The 25,890-nt window shown below is 39.2% G+C and overlaps 1 protein-coding gene across 2 annotated transcripts in view; it reads right to left on the bottom strand.

The window, feature by feature from the left end:
- CARD11 (caspase recruitment domain family member 11) overlaps positions 1 to 25,890 on the bottom strand; it is a 2,459,919-nt gene that overhangs the window by 789,331 nt on the left and 1,644,698 nt on the right. For both annotated transcript variants that reach the window (XM_044089102.1, XM_044089103.1), the window contains 2 exons: positions 20,372 to 20,423; positions 4,286 to 4,404 (listed from right to left, as the gene is read on the bottom strand). In XM_044089102.1, the coding sequence (XP_043945037.1) occupies positions 4,286 to 4,404; positions 20,372 to 20,423 (171 nt within the window). The remainder of the gene's footprint in view (positions 1 to 4,285; positions 4,405 to 20,371; positions 20,424 to 25,890) is intronic.

Below are 25,890 nucleotides of genomic sequence, written 5' to 3'. Positions count from 1 at the left end.
CTGGATAAATATTATGTGCTGAGATGGTTACATTACGCCATAAAATAAGGAATTTTTCTAGAGTTCCTTTGCCCAAGACAGACATCATCTCTGATGTACCTTAGATATACAAAGAAATTAATACTGTTTGTTAAGACTTACACTGTTGGCCTCCAGCACAAAGTATGACTTTGCTGTCATTTATACTAGAGATAAAGATAAGATTGTAACAACAAAATCATGTATTGGAGATTCCCTTTATTTTTGTAAGAAGGTAAAAAGATAGTTTAGTAAATTTAACTGACTTTTTAATAACTGCCAATATTAAAAGGCTTCTCTACACTTTCATGCTGGCTGTGCTAATAATAATCTCTAGTGCAAAAATTTCATATTACAGTGAGTTTTACTTCAATATATTTTATAATGAGAACATGCGGTGTGTTTTTCAAGAGTTTGTGTCCTCTTCCATAGTGTGATGCAAACGTTAAATGCAAGAGGTGTAGAGGGACTAGAACTCTGCAGAAATGATTATGTGTGTGTGTGTGTGTGTGTGTGTGTGTGTGTGTGTGTGTGTGTGTGTGTGTGTGTGTGTTTCATGGTTTTCTGAATTTTTCTTTTGGAAAACCATGAGTTGAAATATTGTGCTTCGATGGGTCATAAGTAAACCATGTAAAAGCATTAGATTCTGCTATACCAAATTAAATAGGGGCTGAATGGTTTTGAATAAATTACTACATAATTTCCAGCACAGAAGAAATATTGACAGATAATTTATTAGTATTTAAGAAGGAGTTTTAACAAGAGACTAAAGGTATAGCAATGACTCCCAGTTATGCTGATTTAGGAATGACCCACTGGGAAAAAAATTATTTCTATTTCAGATTTTTTAAGATGGCATTCTTATTACAGGCAGCTAGGGAAGAAGAAATATACAATGTTATGATGTTCATTAATATGTCTGCCATATTGTTTTTAAATTTGCCATGACCAGAAGTTGTAAAGAAGGTGACATGACATGTTGAAATGTATTTATTTTTAAAGGACAGGAGAAAATGTACTCGGATATAATAATATGCCCTTAAACTCTATGAAACATTGTATTATAAAAGGACAACATCCCAGCATGACAAATATGAGTGTTGATTAAGAAGACAAGGATATAGTACTCTATGATTTGTTCAGAAAGTGAAAGGGGATATCCAGAAAACATTATACAAAATATGTATAAACAATAAAGAAATATTTACATGCAGTTCCAATGAAAGTAGAAAAAAACACAATAATTATAGATTAGACAAATGACAATCGCATGTAGACTGTAGACTGTGAAACCATACAAATGTATTAATAATAATTGCAGAATTTTTGCAGTAAAACCATTTATAATTTCTTGAATGATAAATATATTTTTAGTAACAAAAAGATGGAGATTTTTAAGAATCTTTTTGAAAAAGAAGAGGTTAGTGAACATTTGTTTAATAGAAGATGTGCCTACAAATGTGAATCTTGAAGTTGCTGTAGATTCAAAGTAATAGCCAGTTATTTTAAGCTAGTAAGCAACACAGCAATCACGTAGTTTATATATATATATATATATATATATATATATATATATATATATATATATACACATATGGGTTTACTTTCAAATCCTGACTCCCATATATTTGACTGTTAAAAGCCTGAGACGAAAATCACAAAACTGCAGAGATGTTTTATGAAGTTTGTACTATAAAAAGCTCTCCTATAACCTTGCTCCTCCTTTTTGCATGTAACTGGACCCTGTATGCATGTAACTGGACCCTCTAAACATGTAACTGGACTACACAGGAACTTCCATCACATACTGAAGAGGTATGAACCAAACATTTCTTAAAGTCTAGTAACTTTTCAATGTCATTTACTCAAACAGGATCAGGAATTCTATCCTTCCTGGTTGCTTCCTTAACAAATTGAGTTTTAATCATATCCTTTACTGACACAGACAAGTTTTTTTTCCAAAGCACCATTACTAAGTAGTGTGTCACCCCATTCCATGTTAGGTGCATTGAGATTTCCAGAGAGTATATGAAAGTCAGACTGTAGATATGAAAAGAGGACTTCAATAAAGCCACAAATGTTTCTGCTTATTTTGAGTTGGGGGGCTATAAAATTGACAGAATCCTGTTGCTGACCTTTGTGGATATCCTTATTGAAGTATTTCACCTGCTGAACTATTATGTAAAATATTTGAGTGCAATTTACTGTTTACATAAAAGGTTATGCATTCCCCCTTTAGTTGAATTTCTGATGTTATGATAACCCTTATACCACAGTAATAACGTCAGCTTAGCTGTTTCTTAGTAGCATTGTTTCAGTCACCAGGGTAAAATCAGTTTTATCCACAGCTGTTCACAATTCTAGAAAAGAAAATTTTTTGCTCAAACTAAGAACATTGCATAAATAAAATTTCAAAGAATCCATTTGTTTGATGGATAGAGTGTGACATTAGTGTTTATCAATAAAAACATTCTTAATAATCATTGTTGGCTTGATTAATCTGAATTTATTACCTTGGTCATTAAGGTGTACCATATCAGACTCAAAATACTTAAAATTAACTGATATCTCTTCCCAAACCATGAAATGGTCTATTGAAGCAGAAAAACATTCCTTATATTAGTAAATTAAAACAATATAAGGAATGTTTTTTCTTATATTGTTAGTAAATTCTAGAAGCCACTGTGATGCAGCGGTAGCATTGTCGCCTCACAGCAAGAGGTTCTCCTGTTCGCTTCTCGGCTGGAGCACCTTCTGTGTGGAGTCTGCATGTCCTCCCCGCAGTTGAGTGGCATGCAAAAGACATGCGTGAATGGGTGTGCCTTCATTGAAGGTTGGGCTGGCACCTTGGCACTGTAAAAATCTACTGCCAATCATTAGTGGACTGGAGTTCCACTGTGGTGACCCCTTACCAGGAAAAGCCGAAAGAAGAACATATTGTTAGTAAACTCTCTTGCCACTTTAGTAAGGACTAAATTGATTTTGGTGTAGGGATAATGTCACAGATATTCAATTTAAATTTGTTGTTTTTGCTCAAGATAATACTACCCTTTACACATCCATTAAATGGCACAGAGCTAGTTCTACCAACATGATTTATGTCCCCCCACACATGATTATCAGTTTACTATACCGGGCTATATTAATTCATCGAAATATGTATTTGTCAAATACATATTCAATGAAGGCTAAACAGTGAAGTTCATTAAAGCAAAGCACGGAATTTTTCTCAGGTTTAGGAACCACTCACCCTCTAACACTCCGGAACAAACACTGCAGTAAATCAAACTCACCCAAGTGGAGGCTACACAACCCAGACCCCTCAAATTGGGGGGCTGTACCCCCTACACACCTCCAACTCTATATATCAACTCTGAGATTGCACTATGGTAGGGAAAAGGGCAAAGTTGTGCTGATGGCCCAGTGATTCTTAACCCTGGAAAAAATGTCATGCTTTGCTGTAATGAATTTTGCTGTTTAGCTGGTGATGAATATGCATTTGATGAATATGCATTTTGATTAACTAATATAACATCCACCAAACCTTTCAATCAAATTTAGTAAGGAGCTATGTGCATCATACATTCTACACCTACTTAGACATGAGGCAGAGATGTTTTCCCTGCTAACTCTGGGTAAGTGATTATTAATAGCCTCAGTCATAGATTCTGCTGTGATCAAGATCTTATCATTGCATTTATTTCTATTGGTCTGCAGTTGGCCACCCATGTTTTCTTTATTCTCAGGAATCTCACCAGTATCGAACCAGAGCTGTGGAATTCTCTCGTTCTCTTTCTTCCTAAACTGTCATTCGCATGTGTTACAGGATACTTTATTCACAATATTACAGCTACCATTCCATGGTACGTGCACCTTAAAATATGCTGTGTGAATGATTCGGTTACTATTAAGACTGCTCAAATTACTTGCATCCAGTTCATGCAGCTGAAACACATCACTCTGCTAGCATGCAGTCTTAATTACATATTAAGATTTCTGAGTCATTATAGAGTTGATTTTCTCTCTAAAGGTAATACTCATATAACCAGAAATTCATCTAACAAGCAAAGAAACATTCCACATTATGGAATCGCGAGGCTTATCATCTGTTTCTCAATGCATGTGGCATTCTGCTGTAACACCATGCCATGCAAAGGATAATAGTAATACTGAGGTATAACAATTTGTCACACTGCACCTTAGGATGCAATAGTGCATAACACACAATGAATATGACTATACAGATAAAAGAGCAGTTGGCACATACAGCTTTGTCCACTATGTCTGCACTGATAGGTGTGAAGGAGCGGCCAAGGGAGTTACTCTTCATTGTATTAACATCTGGTCGATTCGTAGCGTATTCTGGAGGCTCTTCCCCTGCGCATTCTGGTGGCATCAAAGAAAACGACATTCATTTTGGGAAGAATATGACATCAGAATACAAAACACATTTCAAAAACTGTTCCCATTTCTTAAATATGAGCAGAGGCAGTAGTTAAAAGTAAACTGACATTTATATCCCACACTAACACCATGAAACCATCAGACATAGAGTCTGAAAAGAGGAGATGAAAAACAAATAATGGTCATATGATGAACTACGATGAAAGGTGTGGACTTCCGCAGGATATCTCTGACTATCATTAACATCTAAACTTACAGTTATGAAATCTGTAAGATGATACACCTGGAAAGTCATGTCATAGTGCATCACTGTCAAGACCATCATCCCTTACCTTCTCATCTTGTTTTATGTAAACTACCTGAGTAATTCCAAAAATATTTCTATCAACTATATCTTATCTTTCAAATTGCTTGTCAGCTAATCTACAAATTGAAACGTTATCATGCTAGACCTGTGTATGTGTCCTCTTCCATACATGAATCTAACATCCCTCACGGTGGTCTGAAATAAGCAGGTTTTATTTCACAAACTCAAAAATATTCACCGCATGTATGAAACCTTAAATGCCAATTCCTAGGACAGTGTAAAGCCATGAATGCAAGATGCACAAAAAAACTGATAAATAATTCACAAAGATAATGTGGGGGCTTCTATAGCCAGCAAATACACTTCATTCTGTTTTGACAACAGCATGAATACTGCCTGTACAAATAACTGATAGTTAAACAACCACATTGAAGCCCTTATGTTTAAAATAAGCCAGCTCAAACCACTGACCCTCCGCTTCAAAACCAAAGGCATCTTCCTTCAAGATATGTTTGCAGGTAGCAATGATTGTACTCACTGCTAAGACACTATGATTCACTAACTAGTTAACTCAGATAAAGGCATCTAGGTGTGTGCACACCTAAACCATGGTCATTTTTACACCTCACTCTGTAGTTGGCTATGAATATTATGTGAATTCTGTACTAAGCCCCAGAAAGGCATACCTTCAAAAGTGACCACCAGGCCTAACATATCTGAAAGAATGGTATTTAATTAGCAGAAGATAACACTAAAATGGAGATATCCTGCCAACAAATTATTTCTCCAAAATATGAAATGGTTTTACAGCAATTTTGCATTTTACTAAAATAATTTGAATATGGAGATCCATAAATAAAGAAATGACATGTCCAATTTCTCTTAAATCTTCTTCTCCCTGTATTAACCAGTTCATGGCAGAATAAACTGGGCTTTATGCCATATATGGCATGGCATTTGCAGCTAAATATTCTTGGTGATATAATTGGACATTTGTCTGCAAAGTGCTGTAAGTATATGACTTTATGCATAAACCAGCAACTTCAGTTTTTATATTCATCTTCTCAGTTTTCAGCACTTTTTCTGTCAATATACTTAAATGCTTAAAAGCATACATTTTCAGGAAATAGTTTTAGTGCTGATAATACAGTAACAAAGAGTGAATATAAGGCTGCTATACACAGTATTGGAGTCAGTAAAACCTTACCCTTTTTGTTGGAGGAGCTCACAAAGACAACATTAGTTACAATGTATCTAAAATGTATCTTCATTATACTTATGAAGTTGAGTAGGTCTTTGTGTAAAAATTCTGATTAAGATAAAGAGAACATAATCCAAAGTGTTCACGTTACACTTCAAAATCATAATATAATAAAGTCTTATTGCTTGGGGGGGGGTTGATGCTACAGAACTTGTATGGGTGCAAATGCATTAATCATACAGCACTGGACCCTGGGAAATACACGAAAGGAATCCTTGTTTGTTGCTGTAATTGATAAGGGAAACAATGTGGCTGGCTGACCTTATGTTGGGGCAGAGATTGTTGGTCAATGCTTTTGGTTACTGGTTAATTTCTTTTGCATTTGGCAGGCCCAATAATAGTCAGGATTCAGAAGAAACTGGTTTAGTTGTGCAGCAGAAACACAAAGCAAAGGCTCAGTCTCATAAGAACCTGGATAACCTGAAGTGCTTCAGTAATCTATAAATTATATACTTCCTATGTTACATGAATTACTGAATGACACCACATTGCTAAGACAAACTAGCGAAGAAGGAAAGGCAGAGCTAGAAAGTTGAGAAATTATACCAAATGCAGGGACAAGCCTATAAGGAAATGCTGGCAGAACATACAGAACAGATTACAGGGCATACAAAATGGAACAGAAGACTGGCATTAAAGTTGAATGATCTTGAAAACAGGTTGCATTCAAACAGTCTCATTACTATTGATTTAGAAGAGAAGGATCTGATCCTGTCAAATTCAGTATGATGTAAACCACTCCAGACTCACTACCTGAGTCTATCACAATTAAAATGATTCACAGGACTTGGAACTTACTGCCCCAGTGATCTTAATGTGAAATTTCTTAACTTTATAGGCTGACAGGCAGTCCTGTCTACAGTAAGAACACTTGGACCGACTTACAAGGTATCAGGGTGACTTGTCTGAATTTTGCTAGACTGTAGTACAGCACTGCACAATACGTTGAGAGGTTTTACTCTGGTGACTTGAAAGTGCAATAAGAAGAATTAATAGTTGGTTTACAAGTTCCCGAGTGCTTCAAGTGAAAATGGGTGCAAACATGGTGACTTTCAAACACCCAGAGGAAGTAATGGAATACATGGATGCCAATGGCATTGCAAAAGAGTTGGACCAAAAGGACAGCTTGCAGATTTAACTCCTATAAAGAACATAAAAAAAATACAGTTTGTACTTCCAGTCTCTCTAATGCAGGTGGTTGAAGGTAAAAATGTCAAAGAACCACTAAATCTAAGAAGTGCTGTTCCCAGAGCTGAGAAGTCCAAACAGATTTACACTGTTTGCACATTTCATGGGAGATTCTGAAGAACTGGGTATTGCTATGCAGTTTGCCATATGTAAAAACGTTGCATATTCGTGATGTGTAATTATGAGTAATTAAATGATTGACAATTTTCTTATGTTTCTCATGTATTTCTGACTGAATATTTAAATTGGATTGAAAGAGGTTGTTCAGAAATTGTTAACATTTTTGTTGCTTTCTATTAAATGGGAAAGGCACATATTGATCACCATAGGAAATTATTCAGCACAAAGTATTTACTGCAGTATTTGTTTTGTCTAAAAGGGGTCACCAAAGTAGAAACCCATTAAATATATCCATTTTCTTTAATAATGTGCAAATATCTATTATAGATAGTTTTAAATAAAATGGCATGAAAGTATAATGCACTAAGTTTCTCTCAACAAAGAGAACAGTTTTAGTGAGAAACCTAAGTGATCAATTTGAGACCATAATGACGTATATATAAATTTCGGCTCATAGTGTCCTGAAATAGTTAAAAGTTTTATAATTATAGATAACTGAAGGTTTCAGAGCATTAGCATACTTTTTATTTTATTATAAGAGTCTATTTTTGTTGATTATGTGAATTTTGTTGCTCCAAACAATATTAGAGAAATATTTGCTGATTTTCTTATAGACCTCTAGAGATATACATGAAAATGTATCATTACAAAAATAATAAAAGGTGGGGAATACATTTATTTTAATTCCAAGGATTTTGCTAATAAGTTAAATCTGAATTTAGACAGCAATTTTAAATAATCTTTCATTTTACAGATTGACTGACCTAAATCAAATAAATTAAATAAATATTTTTATTTTTTATGTATGTTTTATTAGCAATATGTATTGCCTACCTATTTGGGGGAAACTGACATCCGGGGGAAGAAGAACTGAAGAAAATGGCATCAGCTGCGTCTTGTATGCCCCTGGCGCAGTGACGTCAAGGAGGAGGCGACAGCGGCCGGCGCCGGACCGAGACTTTGGAGCTCTGGCCGACTGCGGGACCGCCTGGTGGTGGGATAACCCAAGTGTAATGACTGCAGCAGTGAATACACTCGAACATCTACATTTATGGTAGGTACAAAACTATACTTTTTCCCTTACCTTAGCAAGGTGCTTTGCAATTATAGGCTGTTTAGTGCCTACGATTAATTTCTCCTTATTAACAAGGAGAGTTGAGTGCTTTTATCAGTTTAAGACTTCCTAGTGCTTTCCAGCAGGTTTTAAAGCAAGTGCTAGTCACAGGGATGCTTAAAGGTAAGATGAAAAAAAATGGTTTATCCTAAACACTGCAGAGTGCACTAGAGGAGTTAGATGTTAAAGTAGGTAACTTAAGTTTTACCTGTCTAAAAAGTTAAGTTTTAGTGGAGAGTCACTATTTTTAAAACAGCAAGATAGATTGAAAGGGGGTGGTCACTTTTGTATTCTGGTACTATGGAATACAGTAGGATGGCCAATAAATTTAAATACTTGAAGAGGAGTGATTTTCACAAAATGATAACAAGCCAATAAAAACAGAGAGGAAATAAGATATATGGTCAAATTAACTTAAGGGGAAGGCAACTAGAAAGACAGTGGTGTTTAAGAACACTACAGTAACCAGGTGGAAGGGTGGGGAAAAAAATTTCTGACTGATTCACATGAGGCAGAGTTGTGGTGTCTTCAAGTTTTAATATGCAGTTAAAAGCAGAATACAAGTAAAACACAAGGTAAATAAAACAAATCACAGTATTCAAAAAAATATATATAAAATATTATATGTTACGCTTCTCATTTTATAACCTTTAATTCCACCATGGTGCTTGCTCTTTATTCTGCACCTGTATGTATTAATCATTATTCTGCAACTGTATGGAGCTTTTCTCCCCAGGACTTCACTGAAAACGGACACTAGTTGTCCAGTTGGACTATGCTGGTAAACAAATGATAAATAAATACATAAATAAATAAATAAAAATCCAGATGAGTGTATGATCCAGAGTCTGTCTAGGCCCCCAAAAAGATTATTTACTGATGTCAATCCTCAATGAATTGGCAGAAACCCACACATTTTATGAGGCACAGACCAAAATATGAAGCAAAAATCTGGACAGTTGAGAGAAGTGCCCCCAAGTATTTAAATTCTTTAAGTGATATGTTGATTTTTAGCTACCTCACTTTTGGAATACTATGCGTCTGAGAATGTGTATATATATATATATATATATATATATATATATATATATATATATATATATATACACAATTCTCAAATGTTAGGCATGAAATATGTAGGGTTATTTAAAGATGGAGTGATGATCTGTGTCCTTTCTGAGCCCAGTTATAACATCAATTGGAGAAGTATTTGCATTGAATTCCAATCAAGTAGTGACGGATTCATAAGCAATATCTTTTTTTAAATTAGAGGAGTTTTAGATGCCATGGTTAAATTCCAGTTATCTGGCCAGTATGTATCCTGTGATTCCAGAAGGCTTACTCCAATGCAGAAGCCTTATCTTTGATGATTTCTGCATCATGGTGTGCCTTTCTGATTCAGAGGCCACTGTACCTCAAGGGCTTCCCCTTGCAGGGACTGTAGTATGCAAGTTAGTTTGATGGGATGATCAGGGTAGGAGAGCTAGTGTATCGCTTTCTTTTTTAATGATGTGTAAGGGAAACATAGTATTTACTTTATTGTACTTACTTAAAGGAATACACTTGAACTTAGAGAGTTTTAGGTGGGTGAGTACCTGCTGGGCTGTGTATTTGTCCGAATTGTGTGTGCACAATGAGAATTTTTGCTTTAGTGAGTAGCGTGTATAATCATGTTTAAGGGAATTTACGTAGCGCTGATGACATGCCAAGGATGTGCAGATACACAATGTACTAAATGCACATTTTTATCACATTCATTTTCTAGTACCTACCACTGGGATACATATTTTTTTCCATACTGTTAATCAAGACGCAATCTGCAAGATCACAAATTGTCAAATTGTTGGAAATGCATTCCACAAAACCAAACCCATCGATCACTCCTCAATGATGAACCACAAACAGAAGAGTGAAGTTGCAACCCCTGATGGGCGAGTCACATTCTCTGCATATTATCCAGAAATTACACAGCCACCCACACTCGCGCACACACACACACACATACACACACACACACACACACACACTACATGGCACTCAATCAAACTGCAGAAATACTGATAGAAAGTAGATCAACGCGGGCAGTTTAAAAGAATACTTACTAGAAAAAGACTTTGGCAATCAAGCAACTGAAAAAGAAAACAGTTTCCTTTACTAATCAGTAAATTCTAACCCCAATGGCATCGCCAGACCAAATTGGTCTAAAGAATGATAATAATAGAGAAAAGAACTTTCATAGATTAATGTGTAGGTTTAGGGTTAGTGTTAGTGGCAGCGGCAGGGGCAAGATTAAGGTTAACATGCATGAGTAATGTGGTAAACAATTCACATCAAGGCAGTTCCTCTACTTCTTAGCTTACTATGTTTTTATTGGTACTACTTGGTGGTCTTGCTATCCTCAATCCTATTAAGATAGGAGAGCAGTACAAACAGCTTAAAATATATAGAAACAACAAAATTCTTACAAAGCTCTCATGTCATACTGGATTACTCCACAGAGGGCCAAAACAGTAAGAACTTTGCATGACTTATTCCACTCCTATACTTGTAAGAAACAATAAGGATGAACATACTAATATCTGAATGAGAAAGTGAGTCTAAAATTATTGTGCACATTTACTTGTCATACAAAATGACCGAAGATCCCAAATGTTGTACAATCAACAAATTTCTGCACATCCACTGCCTTTCCTTTAACCAGGCCAACCTGTCTTCCTGAACTTAGTGAGAAGAAAAATGAGAAACAATGTGAGTTGTGCTGTATAAAACCATTGAGCCAACGTGCTACATTGTGGAAACAGATGATGGTACCGAACAGAAGATGGTACCAGCATAAGATAAAATAAAAGGCATATCCAATTAGCTCCTGATGTGTATCGACCTAAACACAGTGCTGCTGAGAAAGAACTGAACAAGTCCAAGCCAAGGATAACCAGATTACTGTCCCATAAAACAGCTACCTCAATGAATAGTCCATACAAGGGTGGAAGTTCAAATGCAAGCATCCTTATTGACAGATAGTGTGTGGCCCAACTAAAACAGTTGAATGTGACTGCTCCTGATCATATTAACTCTGTACTACTGCTTGTTATAATAGCCTTTCTCAACATTTACTTCAAGCTTACAACTTCATTTCAAATTCTAACTCATGTTATACATGTCTAACCAAAAGTGAGACTGAGGTCAAAAATTGTTTTTGAAATGGTACTAGAGTATATAATATAGCTATTGCCACTTTAAGATTATTGTATAGCATTGCCATTCTAAGAGTGTATGCTTCCCATAATGCCTTGCATTTCTAAGATTAGTGCAGTGTGCTTGTGATGACTGAAGTGTTAACATATTTAAAGAATTTGCCAGTTTGAATAAATTGCAGATATAGTCTGACACATATGATACTTCCTTCAAATGAAACATTAAAATGAGTTCCTATCTGGTTGAGTTGGTGGTAGCTCAGATGGACATGGATATCACAGTGCCCGTTGAAAAGAGAAGGCATAGTTCACTGATGCCCTGGCCAAATTTTCCCTACTAGTACAACATCACCTTGGGTCTCCTCTGGAGTCCTTCTACCTGTATGATGTCTTTGTATATATGGGATATTATATTCTAGAGGAATAATAATTTAACTTCTTCAGTTACCAACTGTGCCAAACAGAAGGATTTTCTGACTTTTATTGCTTAGCAGTATCAATGGAACGGGAGCAGTTTACGAAAGTGGCAGTATCTGTGTTGACTGTATTAGTCTGGAAGGGGGGGGTGCTGTGTATACTCTATGCTATTTTACAGCCTCACCATATGGTGGTGTAGTGTGGCCTTCTAAAGGTATGATGAGCTTATGTTGCTTATCAACCAGCTGTGTAAGTGAGATGGTGGCCTCCAGGTAATGTACATAATTATGCTTCGGACAAATCATGTTATGCTGGTCCTGATTGGTCGTCAGGGAACATGTGATAGTTTGTACCTTTTGTACCACTTGGATAAATTAAACCATTTGTAAAAACGCCTCACCCAGTGAAGCCAGCAAGAGAAGAGATAAATGCAGATTGTACTTCTACATTTATCAGGTTGGTCAAATGACCAAGGAAAGAAATGACGCACTGAAAAGTTTAGTCATTAGGCAGAAGAGATACGCCAGATACATAAATTGTGCTACTGACAAGATGCATTAAGTGATTCGTATATATGTTAAAATTGATGCAACAGCAAATTGAACCCACATAATACACTCCAACATCAGAGTTGTACAGAACTATAGATGTTCTTCATGTTTCACTGTTGCAGTCATCACATTTGGGTTATCTGCTTGCAGTAGCCCTCAGTCGGCCTGATTATCAAAATCGTGGGTCCTGCATCGGTTGCTGTCTCATCTTCCATGACGTCAGGTAGTCAGGGGTATAAAGCATGCAGCCGATGCCATTACATCATTCTTTCTTGCCGTGCGGTGCCCGAAGCAGAAGCAGTTCGCAAGTGCTGGTCGGCCGACTCCTGAAATTTCCGTTTGAGTTTCAGAACCGTAGTCTTCAACTAAAGCTACATACCCCATTGGGGAAACTTTTTCTTGCTCTAAACCGATGTTAGTAAAAGTCAATAATTGTATTTCTTGTGGAAAGCAAATACCTCATAAAGATTTTCATTCGTTCTGTATTCCTTGCCTAGGCCCTGACAACGACGTACCTCGCTGTTGGTTTTCTGCCTTATTTAAACCACGAACTATTCGTCATTGGTACATTTTCGCTTCTAAATATTTTGGTACTCGGTTTAATTATCCAGATATGTCTTCGGTAAGCCACCCGACTACCGACTTTCCAAAAAAATGCAAAGATAAAGACAGCGACAGACCATCTATGACCAAAGCTGCCGACGACGCTTCTCCTAAGCTAGTCTTCAGTTTGCCGGTACTCAGTGAGGCACTTTTGCAGCCCCTGATACCTGCAACTTCAGATTCACAGGCCTCTACTGAGACTCATTCAGAGTCCAGTATGCCACGAGATGCTTCAACCATGGAACCTGCGGATGTCTCTACTTTGGATGGGATCAGAGCCACTGTACAGGCACCAGCTTCTGAGGGTGTATTCATGGCTACTGACTTGCATATTAAACCAATGCCATCTTCTTCTTCTAGGCCTAAAACTCGAACCATGCCTAGGAAACTGACGCCCAGACTGCATGGTCAGGTCTCTATGCCTAAAAAACAAATGATAAGAATGGCTGAAGACCTTATTACTTTAATCAGGGGAAGCCAACCGTCCCCCCCTCTAAGAGACCTAGGACTGAATTTGCTTATGATACTTCTGACCAGGATTCTGAAACTTCTGTCTCCTCTGATGACCAGGATTTACCCTCATCTACCTATGAGGATTCTGATGCAGAGGACTCTATTCCCTCTGCTTCTCCACCACAGGATTTTTCTTTTGGTGAAACTCTGCATACTCTTAGGGAGCATTTTGACTGGGAAAGCCAGGATTACTCTGATTCTAAGAAGAGGCTTAGAGATTTCTTACTCCTGCCCCAGCACAGGCCTTTAGCTATCCCTCCTGTGCTGGACATTGTTGACAATGCCTTTTCGGAATCTAGCTTGGCCCCTGACTCTTTACCTCCTGCTCCCAGAAAACCTTATTGATAATACAGGGTTCCTGATTCTCACAAGTTCCTTTTTAAAAATCCTACTGCAGATCCTGAGACCATTTCACAGGGACCCAAGGGCATTAAGGCTACTACTGCCAAAAATCCTACCCCCTCTGATAGAGATTCCAGGACCCTGGACCGATGGGGTAAGAAGGTATACACCTCTGCAACCTTGACCATCAGGGCCTTAAATTTTCATATGTTAAAATATCAGCAGCTTGTTATTGGATTGCTTAAACAGAAAATGATGTTGATTCCTGATTGTGCTGAAAATAAGGATTTAATGCATTCTGCTGAACAGGTTGGAAAACATACTTTGCAATGTGGTTTTGATTCACTAGAGGTATCTTACAGAGCTGCTGTCACCGGGTCTGTACTTAGAACGCATGCTTGGCTTAAGGAGCAATCTTTGACAGATCATGTTAAAACTAAATTGCTGGATGCTCCCTTAAATCAGGACCGCCTGTTTGGCGACAAAGCAGAAGAAGTTCTTATAAATATGGAAGAAGAAGCTAAATCTATGCAAACTGTTAAAGATTTCTTACAAGTGCAGCCTCCTAGATTTAGTAGGCATTGGCCCTGAAAAAATTGGTCCTTTCCTGCCTCTTCCAGGCCTTCGCAGTTCAAACCCAGAACCAGCAGAACACCCAGGCTTCAGTCCCAGGGTACACACAGGACTAAGCAGTGGGGGGCTCCCACTTCCAAATGGAGTACTAAGACTCCCCCCTATGGTAAGCTGTCTCAATGACTTAACTTTAAAACTTCTACACACTTCTCAACTGACTGCTCCTTTAGAGGGAAAGATTGCTCTGCAAGCAAAAAACTGGGAACTCATTACCCAGGACAAATGGGTTTTAAACATAGTTTCCCAAGGATACAGATTTCACTTCCACATGTTACCAACCACAAACCGATGGCCAGATCTAACACCAAATCAGTGGACAGAGGCTCAAAAGCAAGTACTCTCTCTCTTAAGATTAAAGGCTATTCAGACTGTACCAGAAGAGGAAAAGGGACCAGGGTTCTACTCAAGACTTTTCCTGGTACCCAGAAAAGGCAACTCATGGCATCCTATCCTGGACCTGTCTATCCTAAACACCTTTTTGGTGATTCCAAAATTCAAGATGCTAACTCTTCACCAGTTGCTTCCCATGATAGGCAAAAATGCCTGCTTGGCAACACTAGATTTAAAGGAAGCCTACCTGCACATCCCAATCAGGGAATCTTGCAGAAAATACCTACGCTTCAAAGCAGGCTGCATGCACTATCAGTTCTCTGCACTGCCCTTTGGCTTATCTACTGCACAGAAAGGTTTTCACAAAGTGTGTAGCTCCAGTCATTGCATTTTTCAGGCAAAGAAATATTCAGATATACCCATACCTGGACAACTGTCTAATTCAGGCAGAAAGCCAGGACATACTTCTGAATCATCTGGCATTTGTAAAAAAGGTGTTAACTTGTCTGGGGTACACCATAAATGAAAAGAAATAACATCTGGTACCCTGTCAACAAATTATATTCCTGGGAGCAAGCTTGAACACAACTTCCCAGATGGCTTTCCTCACGCCAGAGAAACAAATTCATTTGACAACTTACTTCAAACTAGTGGCCACAAAACCCCCGCTATCTGTAAGGCAAATACTGCAAGCCTTGGGGTTCATGGCCTCATGCATTCTACTAATTCCATATGCAAGATTCATCATCATCATCATCTTTCAGCTGTTCCCGTTAGGGGTTGCCACAGTGGATCATCTGTCTCCATTTCTTCCTGTCCTCTACATCTTGCTCTGTCACAACAACCAACTGCATGTCCTGTCTCACCACATCCATAAACCTTATCTTAGGCCTTCCTCTTTTCCTGTTACCTGGTAGCTTCATCCTTAGCATCTTTTTCCCAATATACTCAGCATCCATCCTCAGCACATGTCCAAACCAATGTAATCTTGCCTCTCTGGCTTCCAAACCTTCCAACCTGGGCTGACCCTCTAATATACTTATTCCTAATCCTGTCCACCCTCGTCACACCCCGTGCAAATCTTAACATCTTTAACTCCGTCACATCCAGCTCTAACTCCTGCCTTTTTGTCAATGCCACTGCCTCCAATCCATATAACATAGCTGGACTCACTACCTTCTTGTAGACCTTCCCTTTCACTCTTACTGGTACTCGTCTGTCACAAATCACTCCTGACATTCTTCTCCACCCACTCCATCCTGCCTGTACTCTCTTTTTCACCTCTCCTCCACACTCACCATTACTCTGAACTATTGGTCCCAAGTATTTGAACTCATCCACCTTCACCACCTCTACTCCTTGCATCCTCACCATTCCTCTATCCTCCCTCTCATTCACACACATATATTCTGTCTTAGTCCTGCTGACCTTCATTCCTCTTCTCTCTAGAGCATATCTCCACCTCTCCAGGGTCAACTCAACCTGTTCCCTACTCTCACTACAGATCACAATGTTATCTGCAAACATCATAGTCCACGGGGGACTCCTGTCTGATCTCGTCTGTCAACCTGTCCATCACCATTGCAAATAAGAAAGGGCTCAGAGCTGATCCATGATGTAATCCCACCTCCACCTTAAACTCATCCGTCACTCCCACTGCAGACCTCACTGCTGTCACACTACCCTCGTAGATATTCTGTACCACTCTTACATACTTCTCTGACACTCCCGACTTCCTCATACAATACCACAACTCCTCTCTAGGCACCCTGTCATATGCTTTCTCTAAGTCTACAAAAACACAATGCAACTCCTTCTGATCTTCTCTGAACTTCTCCATCAACTATCAGAGCAAACATCGCATCTATAGTGCTCTTTCCCAGCATGAAACCATACTGCTGATCACTAAGCATCACCTCCCTTCTTAACCTAGCTTCCACTACTCTTTCCCATAACGTCATGCTGTGACTGATCAATTTAATCCCTCTGTAGTTACTACAGCTCTGCACATCACCCTTATTCTTAAAAATTGGTGCCAAAACACTATTTTTTCCATTCCTCAGGCATCCTCTCACTTTCCAAAATTTCATTAAACAATCTGGTTAAAAACTCCACTGCCATTTCACCTAAACACCTCCATGCTTCCACAGGTATGTCATCTGGACCAACAGCAAGACTGCAATATGAGGAAATTACAATGGTATATAAAAAGCCTAAGGTGTCAACATTCTCAGAATCAAGAAGCAATGATTCCTATCATACCTTGCCTATGGTTAGAATTCCTTTGGTAAGCAGAGGCCTGCCACCAAAACAAGGGACTACCATTCACTCTACCCCCTGCCGCCCAAACCCTAACAACAGACGTATTAGACTATGCATGGGGGGGCTCACCTGGTTGGGAAGTGCATTCAGGGCAAATGGAACCCAAGTCAAATGTACCTGCATATCAATCAAAAAGAAATGTTAGCTGTACAGAATGCTCTGACAGCCTTCAAGGACCACATTCTTCCAGGACAATTAATGGTAAAGACGGACAACACCACTGTTATGTGGTACATAGAAAAGCAGGGGGGTACCCATTCTTACCCCCTCTGCAGACTAGCCATGGCTCTGTGGAACACAGCCTTGAGCTACCAAGTGCATCTACAGGCTCAATTCCTGCCAGGAAAACTAAATACACTGGCAGATGAGCTAAGCAGAAATCTCATGGACCCACACGAGTGGAAACTGGAACCAAAGATTTTCAACATGTTGATCAACAAATGGGGGATCCCAGATATAGACCTGTTTGCCTTCCCCCAGAACTACCAATTAGACAAATTCTGCACAAGGACTCCCCACAAACAAGCTTGGAAAGTGGATGCTTTGTCCTTCAGCTGGAAAAATCTATCAGTTTATGCCTTTCCTCCTCTGCCTCTCCTCTCCAAAGTATTACTAAAGATCAAACAGGACAAACCAAGGATGATACTGATTACACCAGACTGGCCATGCCAACAATGATACCCCCTCTTGCGCAGTGTGTCACAGCTGGTCCCATGGCACCTAACTCAGACCCCTACCCTTCTGTCTCAGCAGGAGAGCCAGATTCTGCACCCCCAGCTTCAAACCCTGAACCTGGCAGCCTGGCTAATTACCTAATCATTCTGTTACCATCCCTCAGTAAACAAGTGTTGGATGTCATTTTGGAGGCAAGGAGGCCTAGTTCTAGAAAATTTTATGCTGAAAAATGGAAAAGATTCTGTGCCTGGAACCAAACTCAAGGGATGGCCGCAGCAGCACCCAATTTGCCTCAGATACTTCAGTACTTAACTGAAATGCTTCACAAGGGTCTTTCCTTTTCCTCCATCAAAATTCAAGCCTCAGCCATTTCCGATCATTACAACACAGAACCACCCCTCTTTTCTCACCCACTGCTCAAGCAGTTCCTCAGAGGGGCCAAAAACTTAAGACCATCCAGGAGAGCCCCAACTCCAGCCTGGGACCTTAATTTTGAATTGGAAAAACTCACTCTTCCTCCTTTTGAGCCAGCTGCAACTGCAGAGTTAAAATTCCTTTCTTGGAAAACAGCTTTCCTTTTAGCCATCACTTCAGCAAGAAGGGTATCTGAATTACAGGCCCTTATGGTAGTGCAGCCTTTCATCATCTTTCAAGCGGACAGGGTGTCCCTGAGGAACAATCCCTCTTTCATGCCCAAGGTAGTATTCAGTGTGGCTCTTATTCAGTCCATTCATTTACCAGCCTTCTTTTCTAATCCACAGAACAAAGGGGAACGGATACTGCACTCCTTAGATGTGCACAGACAACTTAGATTTTACTTGGACAGGACTAAACCTCAAATGAAATCTGAACAACTGCTGGCGGCATTTGCTGTAGGGGCAGAGGGGGAGGCTATTTCAAAGCAAACCATTTCTAAATGGATAGGCCATTGCATTCATTTCTGCTATAAGCACCATGGAAAACCTATCCCACAGGGAATTAGACCCCATTCATCCAGGGCTGCATCTACCTCTACAGCCTTTCTTAGAGGTGTCCCTACCAGAGACATCCTAGAAGCTGCTACCCGGATTTCTGTACATACTTTCACCAAGCATTACCATTTGCCAATTTTCTTTAAATCCAGAGCTGGCTTTGCCACTGCAGTCTTGCAGGGCCTTATAGCTGGTCCTAATGCTATCTAAATTCCTCCTCCCATCCTTAGCTTTGGGAATTTACCCAAATGTAATGACCTCAACAGTGAAACATGAAGAACATAGTACAGTTGTGTACACTTACAATAAATGTAGATGTTCGAGTGTATTCACTGTTGCAGTCCTGGTTACCCTCCCTCCAGCCCCCTGACTTCTTTTGGCTATACCTCTATTCTCCTCTACTATACTTAAAAGCTTTTTGGTGTATTTGCTTTTTTGCTGGAGGTATAACATTGTATATTTATATTGAATTGCTTCCCATTAAGGAGGGAACCTGAAATCTGGGGCAAGAAAAACTGATGTAATGGCATCAGCTGCATGCTTTATACCCCTGACTACCTGACATCACGGAAGATGAGACAGCAACTGATGCAGGACCCAAGACTTTGATAATCAGGCCGACTGAGGGCTACTGCAAGCAGATAACCCAAATGTGATGACTGCAACAGTGAATACACTTGAACATCTACATTTATGGTAAGTGTACACAACTGTACTTTCTGTGCAGTTGTATAATAGACAAATTCAGTATAAGGGCTGAGATGTTTGTGTAAATTAAGCACAGTAGGAGCACAGTATGGTACACAACTATAATCTTGTACAGTACACAAATTCAGTACAACAACAGTATAAGAGCTGAAATATTAGTATAAATTAAGCACAGTAACAGCCAAGTATGGACGGCAATCACAGCTTGGCACCATATGCAATTATGGTAATAAGAACGCAATACACAAATTCTGAATAACAATGATAAATGAGGGTTGGACAAGTGGTAAGAATTACACACATTACACTCTGAAAAGGCAGGTGCAAATGTCAATAATCATGCATCTGGATATTAGCCTAGATGCTACACAGCACACAAATCAAGGCTTGCTTGCCAAAAAATCAGAATGAAAAAAGGTTTGCTGGGATGATGCTAAACACATGCTCCAAAGAGAGTCAAGAGGCTTGGATGCCACAAAATGATTGCTTCTATTTTTTTTCAGCCTCCATTGACACAGGCATGGATGCAGCCAAATATAGTCAAGAACTAACAAAAATACAAAGGAACATACAGATTTACGTGTAAAGATTTCAAGTCTTAATTTCATGTTCAGGTCATCAAATAAAATACTTTTTCAAATGGCATTTCATTCTAACATGTAGGAAATGCAAAAAAAAATACTTAACACTGATTCCTTACCTTGAAAATCTGGTGCTTTGTTAGCATTTATTGGAGACTTCGCTCTGGTCAACTAGGGGAAAAAAGGAAGAAACTAAGTGTGAAAATAATATAATTAGATAAACGGCTAGTAAAAGCAGACCGTGCATTATGGCACAGATAATCAATGAGGACATATGAATGCTGAGTCTGTACTTATAACGGGCTGGCAGTGATAACTATGAATAACTGCAGAATTATAACATATGATAAAATGGTATTTCTACACATATTCAGTATCGTTTGTTTATTGTGTTAGCTTAAGACCTGCTACTCGCAAGTGCCTCTTTTTAGAGATAACTATAATATCTTGTTCTAGTTAAGCAATGGTCACTCACAAAGAATTAGATGCACAACATTTGAAAACTAATGTGAGGTCAAAAGAATGCAACTCATTTGCAGCTTATTTTGTTATCTCAGCTCACAGCATCATTACAGCTTCATAGGCAAGTACTAGCCTAACTGCCACTCTGGGCCATTTTAAGCCTAAACAATTTTCCTTGTAGTTCTTGAATTAACCTATCCCATTTGGTGTTAGACTGGCCTTATCCATCCCACGACTGATAACTGTGTTATTACCCATAGTGAAAATAACTGGGATCACAGCAGAAATAATTTGGGGGGACCCATGAGTGGGATAAAGCACCTAGAAGCGGACTATAATATTGTTTATTATTACTTATCCATTAGGCAGCTACAGAGGTTTCCATTTTCTACATGGACGCTGTCTTTAATTTACCTCTTCTTAACGGTGATAATGACTTTATGTATCAGCCCAAATATCTATGAATACCCTGTTGATCTGATTATCATAACATTACAAGTGGAGATCCATGAAATTATGTTTTGGAAAAGAACTGATCTGTTTTACAGAAATGCAGAAAGCAGCAGAACTACGCAAAGCAATTAAAAATCTTAAGTGAGTACCAAACAGGCAGAAAACACAGCATTCAAGAAGAAAGGGAAAAAAAACTGTTGCAATAAAAATGTAAATTTCAGACCATTACACACATCACAAAAAAGATGTACTTGATGTGTTTGCATGTGTATATTCTGTCAATAAGTGGCAAAGCATATGGCATGGATCAAAACCCAGAGTGGCAGTGATCATCGTACTAATTCTATGCTATTGCTATAATAAAGGAGAAGAGTACACGGATAGATACGACAGGTTGAAAGGTCACTGTACAGATGAAATAACGAAAAGGCAGACCAAAGACTGAAAATGGCAAAAAGAAATAAATAATAAATCATTTGGAAAGTGAGAACATTCTGAAGAAAAGTAATCATTACATCTTATCTACCTGCCACTCTTAACATCGAAGGCACAGTGTATGCTTGCATATGCATGCTTTTACAGATGTGTCGCTCTGGCTACGAATAAAAGACACTGCTTGGCAACCCATGCATGCAAAAGAAGCATATGATTCTAGATGTTATCTCCCAGCATCCTCAAGCAATCATTAAAGCAATAGGTAAGGCACCTTGCTGTCACATAGTGCGATCGACATATGTGCAAAACTAATTTAGCATAACCGGAAATGCGAGTGCCACAATGTCGAACTTTACAATAGCAAGCATTCGCTGTTTTAAGGTTCGACATTATGGTGCAGATCGCACTATAGTGGGGATCAGGAAACGTACACTTTCCCTCACTGTAGTGCGATCTCAGAGTTTGTATATATAAGTGGGGGGTGGGGGATGAGCAAATGTGAGCATTTCAGTAAAGTTGACATTTTTGACATTCGACTTTACTGAAATGCTTAGTTTAACATTTTTTGTGGTCAGTGTTCTGATTTCTGAATATGTTGTTCAGACATCTTAACACTCAAACACAGTGGATTCGATTATGTGATAGTAAACCTAAGTAAGACTGCTCCTTTTCCCCAGAATGGTGAAGCTGGCATTGGTCATTGAGCACCTGAGTCACTTAACTGTCACAGGCCAGAGCTTCATCCATTTGCTCCACAGAACTAGATCACTGCTGGCTTTGCCATCTGGGAGCACCCTAATCTATTCATAATGCATTGCCCTGAATACTTTGTAACCCCATTATCTGGCTATTTACCCTCCTCTGCACTAAGCATAGACAAAGCTTGTTTTGGTCATAAAAAATACCCTTGAATGCACTCAAACTGTAAAGGTGTGATTCTGGCTTTTGGAAAAGCAGATCTGATGCTACGGTCCCAGCTGTCTATAGCAGAGCGTGCCTCAAAGGAGAAAAGAAAGCATTAACATTATCAGCTATGTTGCCTCAAACTATCCTAACATCATAGTTTCAGTCCGACTGTTAAATTTCTTGGCATCTGGATCACATCTGGAGAACAAATTACAATGTAATGGAAGAAGGAAACCATAGACATACCACTAGGAATGTAATGAAAAAACAGGTACTTGCAAGAGATGATATACAGATCCTGCATCATTAGAGGAAGCCCTTAATGCACTCTGTCTAGACCTTGTGGATAGAGGTTATAGAATTCAATAGATAGAGGTTAATAAATTGGAATGTTCTAAAATAAAACCTTTTTTCTCTGATCAGTGTTCTACAATTGTGGAGAATGAAGAAGCAGTGGACAGGAAAGTACTGAATAGAATGTGCTTAACTTATTCTGGAGGGGTCAATAGAGTTTGTGAAATTAAGAGAAATTGGCCAATTCTGTTGATGGATCCAAAAATAAGTAGGGTGATAGAATCTACCCCCAAATTCTGCTTCAAGAACTGTAAAAACCTGAAGCAGTGTTTATCTTATAAGCAAAACAGGTCTTATGGACAGTTTATTTCACAGTGTAAAGGGACATATGCATGTAGGTCTTGTAAAGCCTGCCCCAACATCTGGTCAGCTTGCGTGGTTATACATCCTTTGACTATGAAATCAATAGAGTTCTCCTTCTTTGCAGATTGTTCAACTAAAAATATAGTCTATATGGCTAGGTGTAGCAAAAAACTAACTAATGCACTGGCCAAGCATGTGTCAGAAGCTGGGGTAGACCATAGTTTTAAGTTCTTGGTCTTACAAAATGTTAATGATAACCCAAGACAAGGTGACATGTATAATGAAACAGAGTGTGTTGAACTTAAATGGATTACTGATTTTAAGGCATATGCCCCTCCAGGTCTGAATAGTGCCGTTTCTTTAAAACCTATTTTAAAGAAGAAAAGTTTGCCTCATTAATTATATTTATTTTTATTGGCTGTGTAGAATATTTAAATGTACAAATTTTAGTAACTGTTGTTACTTGTATTAAGGTCTGAAGAAGCAGGCAACTGCGAAAGCGCTAACCTAAATATATTTGTTTGTGTTTTATTAAATTGTTTTATCCTACTCTCAGCATTTTGACACCTTGCTTTGTTTATACGTATCTATATTTTTGGGTTTGTTGGGTCCCATTACAATCTATTTTGTTTTACTACCCTAAAGACCCTGTGAGATGTACGCACCCCAGCAAAGAGATACAATGCTTTTGGTGATTATCTTATGACAGTATGGAACTCTTGCCAAATAGGAAATATAGGTATCGTTGACAGAATTTGTATTCATTATCCATTATATTGTCCAGAAAAGCCAAATGCATTTTGACTTCCACTGATTTTATAGGTTCATAGGTAGGTACTAGGCTATCTGCCCAAAGGCATTTATAAGCCTAGCCAGAATGTGTTGGCTTTCGCCACCCCCTTAGATTAGTTCCCTGTGCCTCTGTCCAGCAAAGCCACTGAAGTGATCCCCGGGGTAACCGTTCTGTTTCCCATCCACTCGTCAAGATTTCTCTTGAAGACTGTTAGTGAGGAGCTCTGCCTAATGTAGATTGGGATCTTGTTCCAAGGCATGGGAAGTCTGTGGGACAGGAATCTATCCCTCCAGCATGTCCTATTTATTGTTGTGGTGAGGTTTAGATCCCTAGAGCATGTGGCTCGAGGGGGTAAGGTTATATTTAGGTGAAGCATGTCCATCAATTCTGGGTTGGACATGGCCTTATATGTCAGGCAGAGATCACCTCTGAGTAGGTGGTATGCAACCAAGTACAGCTGGAGTTTCTTCAGTCGAGCTGCATAGGGCATCTGTTTGAGGCCAGTGATCCTCTTGGTGAGGTACTTCTATGGTCCTTCCATCTGTTGCAGGTATCTTGTAATGTACATCCCAAATGGGGCGCTGTACTCTACGATCTGATGAGTGATGCATAGAGGGGCACAATGACCTCTTTTGATCTGGATGCAAACCCTTTTGTGATTAGGTGGGCCACATAGAAGGATTTTCTAACCACTTTGGCAATGTGATTATCAAAGGAGAGATGACTATCTACTTGGGTCCCCAGATCCCTTATTACGTCTTCCGTATTTAGGGGACTACCACCTATGTGGTAGTTTGTGGGTACTTTGTTTTTTCAAAAGGGGATGACTATGAACTTTTTGGCATTTAGCTTGAGGCCATGATTTTGACACCAGGTATCCGTCTCAGTGAGACCCTTTTGGAGGATGTCTGTGTCAGCCAGAGAGTCAATTATAGCCCCTAGTTTGCATTCTTCTGCAAACTTGGCCAGCCATAGTCCTCCTGCACTTGCCTGTACCTCTGAGAAGTATATACCGAACAGAAGGGGTCCTAGGACTGAGCCCTGGGGAATGCCACTTGTAACCGGTTTACAGTTGGACCTAGCTCCCGCAACTCTCACCATGTGGGTTCTGTCCGTGAGCCAACTGGCAACCCATCTTGTGACATAGGGGTTTATGTTCAGGCTGGTGAACTTGTCTAAAATACCAGAATGGAGAATGGTGCTGAAGACCTTTGCAAGGTCTAGGAAGGCTGTGTGTACCACCTTTCCCTCATCTATAGCCTTAGTAACTGTTCCAAAGAAGTCCACCAGGTTTAGGAGGCATGATCTGCCCTTAACAAAGCCGAACTGGGTAGGGTCTAGTGTTTGGAGGTTCCCAATGTCTCTGTTAATGAGTTCCATAATGATGCGCTTCATAGCCTTGCAGACCAAGCTAGTCAGGCTTATAGGGCGATAGTTCCCGGGGTCTGTTGTGGCTCCACCTTTGTGGTGCGGAATACCCGTTGCTGTGCACCACTCTATGGGTACATAGCCTGTGGAGAGGCTGAATTTGAACAGTGTGTTTAGGTGAGGGGTTAGTTCATCTTTGAGCTCATGTAGGATGCAGCCTGGGACACCGTCCGGTCCCACTGATGCTGTGTTTTTGGCTTTGGAGAGGGCTGTTTTAACCCGAGTGTCTGTGATTTCAGGGGCTCTACATTCTTCTGGTATGATTATGGGCCCTTTTGTGGGTGAGAGGGGGCAAAGTTTGCACTGAACCTGTCTGCCAGGATATTGGTGGTATCAGTCGGTTCAGTGTATTTTGTGCCATTCTGCACTAACTCTGAGCAGATCTGAGCATTGCCTCTTAGATTCTTGACATAGCTAAAGAATGCCTTGTGGTGATCTTTGGAGTCCTTGGCAAGTTTTCTTTCGAAGCTCTGGAAAATTCTGGCCCAAATTTATAGAATTATT

The sequence above is a fragment of the Protopterus annectens genome, chromosome 12.part0 (genome assembly GCF_019279795.1).
Source record: "Protopterus annectens isolate FY-2018-M chromosome 12.part0, PAN1.0, whole genome shotgun sequence".
NCBI lineage: Eukaryota > Metazoa > Chordata > Ceratodontiformes > Protopteridae > Protopterus > Protopterus annectens.
This window is presented reverse-complemented; position numbering and strand designations above follow the sequence as displayed.